General features: G+C 43.7%; 1 protein-coding gene across 1 annotated transcript; it reads left to right on the top strand.

Moving 5' to 3' along the window:
• Nucleotides 1-1,664: 1,664 nt before the first annotated feature.
• TMEM248 (transmembrane protein 248) lies at nt 1,665-7,159 on the top strand. Its single transcript, XM_009875181.1, has 6 exons — nt 1,665-1,833; nt 2,486-2,771; nt 4,060-4,210; nt 4,995-5,178; nt 5,611-5,754; nt 6,531-7,159. The coding sequence occupies exons 1-6, from the start codon at nt 1,675-1,677 to the stop codon at nt 6,549-6,551; spliced, it is 945 nt and encodes a 314-aa protein (XP_009873483.1). The 5' UTR covers nt 1,665-1,674; the 3' UTR covers nt 6,552-7,159.
• The last annotated feature ends 1,756 nt before the right edge of the window (nt 7,160-8,915 follow it).

The following is an 8,915-nucleotide window of genomic DNA, read 5'->3' on the forward strand; positions in this document are numbered from 1 at the left end:
ATGTTTGCAGCAGCCAGTCCTTCTCGCTGCTAAAAAAGTCGCTGCCTCTCCTGGTCCTTGCGGAGTGGATGTAAACCGGCTGATGGTGCAAAGCAGTAAAGGCAGGAGGTGATTGCTCTGGAGTGAGCGGTGTTGCAGCAGATTCCACCGAGGAGAGCAAATAGGTGCACGGTGAGGAGACGGAAAAAGTCAGCGTGTGCAGCTCAGGTGTTGTGTTACTGCCACAGGACCTCAGGTCTCGGTGAGGTGAGTTTTCCCCTCTCCGAGACAGTTTTGCGGGTTTGGTCACTGTCCCTTCTGCCGAGAGTAACAGAAGCATTTCTGCCAGTAAAACTTCTCATAGGCGCGAGAAAGTTGCAATCATTGTACATTGTGGGATGTTTTTCCTTTCTCTTACTGCCTTTTAAATCAGTAGGTCAGCTCAAAGATCCCTCTCTCTTGCCCTTGCCCTCTTACTCAAAACCTGCCCCTCTCCACTCTTGGCCCTGCAACATCTGGACTGTAAATGAGGTGTGCTGTTAATTCTGGTCGGTGAGAATCACCCAGAGCTGCAGAGTCCTTGACTTAATTAACTGTTATCAGATCTGTATGAATACTCACACATTAACCATCGCAGGGCTGAATTCTTTAGATTCTATTCCTGAAGCTCGCCTTTTGTTGTGAATTTTGAGGATAAGCCACACATTGCTACTGCCTTTCTGTTTTTTGGGGTTAAAAGCCTTTCCGGCCAGGATTGCAGGTAGGACAAAGAGAAGAGGTTTGCTTGAAGTTCCTTCCTTGCAGAACTTCTGAAGCAGATGCCGCCAGGCTGCCCTTTAACACGGACTGTTTGCTTTTCGCAGAGTGGAGGAGGGGAAGCTGATACAATAAACTTGGTTCAAGCCTTTCTATTCTGCAAATGAAAAGAAAGTTCTGACAAAATATTATGTTTTGGATGACAGTTAACGATTCAGTACATTTCCCCAGCCTGTGTAGGGTCCCGTCTGTGTTTACAGACTCCAGCGAAACTTCTCTAGATCCTGCAGGAATCAAACAAAGAGAGGAGTCTTCCAGCCTCCACCCTAATGCCGTCGTTAGGTGTTTCTGACCACAGGATTCTTGCTGCAGAAGCCTCCAATGACGCAGGCTGCTGCTTCCTTCCTGATTTGAAGGTAGTGGCGTTTGAGGCTGGGGAAGGGCTAAAGGGGGATCTGTACGGCTGTGGCCTCAGGTTTGAAGGCGCAGACGAGGGTGGACGTTTGATCCGTGGGCTGCGGTACAGCTCCGTCCGTGCTGCGATTCCATGAAGCCAAATATGCCTGGAATTGAAGTGTCACGGTGTGTGTCCCACCCAGGGGCGTGGGGAGAGACAACAACTGGCTTTATGGCTTATCAGCAATATTTGTCTGCACTAGAAGTTGTCCTTGTTTCTTAAAGCCTGTTCCCAGCTGGCAGTTTCAGGCCCTGAGATGGCAAGGATGGTTTGATCTGTGGGGTTTTTTCAGGCATTCTGAGTCTGTGTTCAGTGAACAGTACTGAGTCATGGAGTTGAATCTCATTTTTAGTATTTAATATGAAGTTCAGTTTTTGTTTCAAACCTTTGTCTTACGCGATCTACCAACCCCCACCCTCTAACATGCGCATCCCGGTCACTCTGTTGTAATATTCTTTGTTTTCAGGTGAACAATCAGAATAATGTTCAACATAAACCTATTGGAGAACCTGAAGGTTTACATCAGCAGTCGACCTCCACTTGTGGTCTTTATGATCAGTGTAAGCGCTATGGCAATAGCTTTCTTGACACTGGGTTATTTCTTCAAAATCAAGGAGATCAAATCACCAGAAATGACAGAGGTAGGTACAAAAGGTTCCTGAGCTAACCAGTGGGAGTACTAATTGAAAACCGTGCCAAAGGCTGAGGAGATTTTTTATTTTTTCACCCAAGAACCCTTCCATGGGAGCGTGCAGAATCTTATACGAGATTGTCTTCATTTCTGCTTGCCTCGAATTTCAGAAGGAAAGACGCTGTTGGTATGAGCATTTGAATAGTTGGGGTTTGTTAATTTTGAGGATGAGGCCGAATCATCTGACGTGGATCTTTCCTGCTATGGCCAGAAGCCTTTCTTTTTCTTACTCGCTTGTGTCAGTTAGCTTGTTTGTGAAACTTCTGATCTAGTAATACTGTTCTGTAACGAGGGAAACCTTGCGTGAAACCGCTCGTGCCCCGAGCGTGGCGAGAACAGGCTGAGTTAGGACAGTCCTGTAGCTGAAAGGAGGGAATTCTGCTGCGGTGCTCGGAAGCTGAACTGAACACGTTTCACTTCTGTAAACAGTTTGCCCTGTGTTGAGATAGCCATGGTGGTATTGGTGCTTGCTTTGTGAGCCATGTAATTTTGTTAAATGGCTTGGAACCGCAGGTGGAACGGTACGTATGGTGGCCCACACGGCTCCGGGGAGGTGGCAACCAACAGTGAGCTTGCTAATCTGTTGAAATCTTTGTTTTAAGGACTGGAATACTTTCCTCCTGAGGTTTAACGATTTGGACTTCTGTATATCTGAGAATGAAACCTTGAAACATCTCATCAATGACACCACAACTCCAGAAAGCACCGTGACGAGCGGACAGGCAAGATCTTCCACGCAGTCTCCACAGACTCTTGAGGACTCCGGTCCCATAAACATCTCTGTTACAGTCACGCTGACGCTGGATCCGCTCAGGCCGTTTGGCGGATATTCTCGCAACGTCACACATCTCAGTTCCACCATTTTTGGACACCAAATTGGACTCTCAGGTATGCAAGACTTAGCCTTTATAAATATGAAAGATGACTCTATAATCCAATAAAAGTTCACCAGCTTATTGTTGGTGAGATAAACCTGTTGCTTAGGACGTGTGTGTGTTTCCAGATTTGATGTGAGTATATTCTTATATGGAGCCCTTCCCTTGTTGCTAGAAAAGCTTTTCACTGCATTCAGAATGGGAAAGAATTTGCAGGTTTGCCAAGATTATGCTTTAAAATGATTTTTTATTATTTTTAATGATTAACTGAGTGACAACAGAAGGTTGTTTTTAAGCCAGCGAAACTCCAAGCAGCAAAAGCTTCTACAATGACTCTCTTTAGTTCTAATATGATGCATCTTCAAGTCCCTAACTCACATTTTAGAGGAATTAATGTATAGAACATATACATTAGGAATCAAGTAGCACATTGTCTAAAAAAAACCCAACTTTATCTAAAATGCAGCCATGAATAAGCTTTAATATTACAAACAGCAACACATAAGATGGTTAAAATTTGAGTGATGTGAAGAGACTGATCTGCTCTGAGGCTGCCCTGACAGTAAGTTTTGACAGGAGATTGTAGAAAATTAGAAATTCGTAATAGAACCTCTCTGAATTTTAGTTTTTAGCCAGGGTGAGTTTTATAATAATGCCGGAACGTGGATTGAACCTCAGAGGTATGTGAGGAGACATTTACCATAGCTCTAAGTCTGTGTTACTGTATTTGCTGTTGTTATTTTATTACTGCTTTAAGAGCTATGAAATGCAAGTTCCGTTTCCAGTAGCCTGGATTTATTTTCAGTGCAAATATATCCATGTGGAGTTAACGTACGCTACTTAATCTGCAATTCATTATCTGCTGGTCCTTTTTTGTCTATGGAATAGCTCCAGTTTGGGAAGTCAGCATCAGAAAAAGCAAATGTGGAACAGAGTCTTTGGGAAGAGAAAGGCTAAAGATCTGTGATTTTTACTTTCCAATAAAGTTCTGTGAACACGCATGAATTCACTTACACACAGTGAGTTTTTCGTTTCCAAAAGGAGACTAATGACCCCGCTTCTTCTGGGGGCAGGAGGGATTAGAAAGACCAGCAGCTGGGGGTTTTGTAGTTTGATTTATTTTGGTTTTTAACTTTCTTTTTGCTCTCTTTGTTGTTAGTAAAGATCCTGGATGGCTTCAAAGGTACAGACTCGGGGTGACGGTTGCTGCCTTAGCCATTTGCGTGCTGTCCTTATCCTGAGGACTGTTGCTCAGATACTTTTGTGAACAAAAACCGCCTTTCTTTCTCTTTTTCACAAAGGCAGAGAATCCCACGAGGAAATAAACATTACCTTCACCCTGCCAGCTGCCTGGAATTCAGACGACTGCGTTCTGCACGGCCACTGCGAGCAAGTTGTCTTCACAACCTGCATGACGGTGACGGCAGCCAGCAATGTGTTCCCTGTCACGGTGTAAGTGCATTTGAAGCAGCCCTCCGCAAACTGGCTGCCCTGTGATTAATTCCTCGGCTGGTTCTCCTTGGTTGTTACTTCCTGATGAACGTTTTTGGTGGCTGTGGAAATGATGTGCCTGTCCTCCTTCCCACACAGTGAGAATCCTACCGTGAGACTTTTGCTGCCTTTCAGCAACACTGGATTTTTCTGTGGATGTTTTGAACTGTAGCCCCTACCTGCCTTTCAGCGTGCTACCTGCGATTTAAACTTAGCTAGGAACAAAAGAGAATCCTTGAATATTTAAGAAAGATAGCCTGTAATTTAATTTCATTAGCTTGTGTGGGACCTAAGGCTTGACAATAGGGTTCTTATCCTCCTCCCTCCTGAGAGATCAGTGTAAGCCGAACGCTGTTGTGCTGCCGTACCCCAGCGGGTACCGACCTTTCCTCAGAATCGCTTCGCTTTGTCTTCTCTGGGCTCCCTGACAATATTCAATATGCCCTGGGGAACCACCAAGTAGATTCACGTAATTGTGTGTGAAGCCTTATGAAAAGCAGCGTTTTTCTAATTAAGCCGGGGGATGTTGCCTTACTGGAACAACATACAGTTAAATTCTAGTTGTAGTATAGGAGTCATCTGGGTTTTATACACCCTTTGGGTTTTGTTGTTCTGGAAGGTCGGCAATAAAACCGTGTTTTATGCTGCTGTTGAGAAGACTGGAGTCGACTCAGTTCTAAAAGTCAGCGTTACCGAACATGGAACGTGGCAATTGGGGTGCTAATTATTTCTGTTTTTTCTGCAGTCAGCCGCCACATTGCGTTCCTGAAACGTACAGCAACGCTACGCTTTGGTACAAGATCTTCACCACAGCACGGGACTCTAATACAAAATATGCGCAAGATTACAACCCTTTCTGGTGTTACAAAGGAGCGATCGGGAAGGTCTATCATGCTTTGAATCCCAAACTAACTGTTATAGTTCCAGATGTAAGTGCTGGGGCGTTTTTATATGTTACATTGAAAAAAAAATGCTTAGCCCTGGTTTAATTGAGTATGGTTCTGTTCGTGTCCTAAAATCGTCATATTCAGGGCTAGGGCCAAGACAGAGTTGGGTAAGTGTTAGCTGTGGTGGAGGTGATGGTCTTTAGTACTGCCCGTGTGCCTCACAGCTTCCAGTAACTCACACTTGTATTTTGAACTCATTGGACAAAAGATGCTGCCAGAATATGGGAAGAAATCTCTAGTGCGGAACGTTTTGGCTCTTTGTGCCGCCATCAGGAATCACTTCCATTGCTACTGCCTAAAGGGGGAAGCGTTGATTCATGAAGTAATTTCTGTGCTGATCGGATAATTATTGCTTTAATGTAAAATGCCAGCTATTGGTGCGTTGTCAGTAAATGGCTGTAATTCTCTGTGCAGGATGACCGCTCCCTGATAAACCTGCATCTCATGCATACCAGTTACTTTCTTTTTGTGATGGTGATTACAATGTTCTGCTATGCAGTTATTAAAGGCAGACCCAGCAAACTGAGGCAAAGCAATACAGAGTTCTGCTCGGAAAAGGTGAGTCCACATGGGAACAAGATATTGACTCTGATGAGAAAACATAGAAAACCTCATTTTTTACGGAGTACGGACTGGTCTGTCTTATCTCTGGAGATGTGGATTTAATTCCCTTTCAGAGACACGCGGGTGTTTCACTGTGGACAGTACAGGCAAGTGCTACAAAATACATACGTGTGCTTTGTAGACCCTCAGAGTTAGGTTTGGGTTATTGCGGTTCGGTAAGTGCTGTAATGTGGCCATAATTCTTGTGTTACTTGCACTGTTCTGTACAAAGCATCAAATAGATGGCACTGAGTGGCTTTATTCACTTTTTATCACAACAGATTGAAAACTTGGAATAAAACATGATAGGTGATTGTAATGCTTATTGTCAGAATTAAGTTAAAACAATGGCAAAACTATTGGAACAGTCATTATTCAATACTGCCTTAGAGACCTGCACTTTACTTGAAGGATTAAGTATCCATGTATTTAATTCTGAAGTGGGAAGCCAGTATTGATGCTTCTTGTTCTTAATGATATTTTCAGATAAAAGCTGTTCTGGGGATTTTGAGGTTTTTGCTGTTTTGGGTTTTGTGTGCGCATTGTTTTTTTAAATTGATAATGCTAAGTACAAACCGCCTTCAGACGTACTCTGGTTTCCTTTCCAAGTTAGATTTGTCAAGGTTCTTTGAAAAGGCAAGGACAGATATGCCAGCTGCTTGGCGATAAGTAATATCACTGTTACGGGATTAGGAATTTGACTTTAATTAAATGTTTTCTTTTTCTCGTAGGTTGCTTTGTCAGAAGCATAATCCATCCTCTCCTTTTACTGAGAATGACTGACTGAGAACCGTAATCATTGCCTGCTGAGTCTTTGACACTCTGTGAATACATTATCTTGCAATGTTGGTTTATTCCAACCAAAGACATTTCAAGTGCCTGTAATTGATTTGTACATATTTATAAAAGTATATTCAGAATAGGTCAGATGATGCACTTGTTCCGCATTGTAGTGCGGCCGGAAACTTCCAGTCTTTACCTGTGGACATGGCCGAATGTTCGTGTAGATATGTTTAGTGATATGGCTGCGTATAGTCAGAGCCAGATATTTTTGTCTAGCTGCATCTGGGCAGGTTAAGATGCCTTTGCAAGTGTCTCAAACAAACCAACAGATCCTTGGTTTTTTTGCCCAATGGTATGTACAGTGTGTTTGAAACGGTATGCACCTTTGATATAATACTGCATTTCCAAAGCCACCGATCTACTACAGGAATTAAATGTGTATTTGTGTGGCCTAATATTTTCTTCCATTCGCTCCTTGCTTGCAAGAAAAGATATCAACGTTTAGGGTTTTTTTTTCTTTTTTCTGGAAAAAAGAAGAAATACATATTCACATTTTAATAGTGCTGTATTTAGGACAAACTTGTGCTTTTATTCATAGTAAAAAACATAATTAAGAAGTGAAGTCCCATTTTAAAATGTTTCTGACTAAAAAGTGCTACGTTTTGGGGGGGGTTTGTTTGGTTTTGGGGTATTTTTAAATTTTTTTTTATTTGGCTTGCCGAATGCCAGAGAATCAGTCAGCACAGAGACTATCTGGAAGGCTTTCCACTTGGCCTCTCGCCCTCAAACCAGGCCTGTGCGTCTCTGCTGCAGAGCAGCTTCCTGTCAGCTTTTTTTTTTTTTTTCTCCTCTAGAAAGTGAAACTTCATAAAAAGATGTATTGTAGTAAGAGTCTATTGGGGCTCCACGCAGCCTTGGGCAAGTGCAAATAATGAAAGGAAAAGAAATACCGTAGTCGAGTGTAGAGCTTCGCTTTGGGACTCTCCAGCCGTCTCCGAAGGGCAGCTGGAAATGACACTTTGATGAGCTTTGCCCCGTTTCCGTGTAATGCCGTCTGCTCGGGAGAAGGTGACAAGGACAGGACTCAAGTTGCTGTGATTAAGGTCAAAGAAACCCCACACTAAACCGCACCCCGTTCTCTGGGTCCGTGCTTAAATCGGAGGGTTTGTTCTGTGCATTTCTCCCCTTCCCATTCCGCTTTCCCTTGCACTGTTTGTTCCTGGCTTCCTACCGAGGAGCCTCCTTAATCTTCAGGAGTCGGGGTTTTCTTGCAGACATTTCCACCGCTGCTTTTAAAATCTCACTGGTGGCCTTAATTGACCTTTCCTCTTGTCCTACAGCTTTCTGGTCGGGTAGCGTAGCTGTAGGTCTGCAGACGTACCCATAAGCTTTTTTCCCCTCTTTTCTCTCTGAACTACACAGAAGGAGGAACCCGAGTCAGAACCTGACAGTCTCAGTTCTGCTGGCATGAGGTTCTTAGTTTATTCCCTGTATAGACACTCTGAGTGGTACCTGCTGGTCTGTGCGTGTGGGACTTGCGTAAGTTCACCAGTCTTCAGAGCGTCTGAAGCAAAATAGCGACACTTCAGAACATGTTTCCTCTATAGAATTTCAGTTACTTAAGTGGTATTAACATGCGTTTTTCTCCAGGGATGTTAAGACAAAGCTTTAGAGGTGGCCTAGGTTGAAGCCTGAGGATAAAACGATGCTTCCAGTTTTCTCCTGATGCTGCTGTGGGCTAATACTGCTTCGCTGAGAGGAATCGGTGAGGTCAAAATAGGTGGACAGCTTCTCCTGAAATTGTCTGAGCTGTTCCTAGCTGAGGCGTACCCAGCCTTCTGCGTTAGTGCTGACTTCCAGAGCTGCCTGCAAGGGTGGCTTGAGCTGGGGACCAAGGGCAGGAATAGGAAACGCGTCGGGGTGGTCTTGCAAATTCTGGAAATACCTAGAAAGCACCCAGCATAACGCGACTCCTTTGAAAAAGCAGAGCCAAATCCTTCCCGTTTCAGCAAATTAAACTCCAGATGTTCTAACTGGAATTTGATCTGTTGGAGAAACCAGAATTTTTTTAAACGTGGTTTTGCTATTTGGTAATTAGAGGAGCCTGCTTTGCAATTTATCACTCACTGTATTGAAGTACCCAGAAATGCCAAGATTGCAACCCCCAAAACAGAAGGGAAATGTTAAAGAGTGGCAAATTTTGGCCTTAGTTTCTCGCTTTGCACCCCTGTATTGCAGCAGAGAGAGCGTCCGTCGGGTTGGAATGCTGTAATACTGAGGAATATCGGATCGTTCTAGGCACGACGTACAGAGGTTAAATGCAGCCAAACAGA

Source organism: Apaloderma vittatum, unplaced genomic scaffold, assembly GCF_000703405.1.
Source record: "Apaloderma vittatum isolate BGI_N311 unplaced genomic scaffold, ASM70340v1 scaffold17198, whole genome shotgun sequence".
In the NCBI taxonomy this organism is placed as follows: Eukaryota; Metazoa; Chordata; class Aves; order Trogoniformes; family Trogonidae; genus Apaloderma; species Apaloderma vittatum.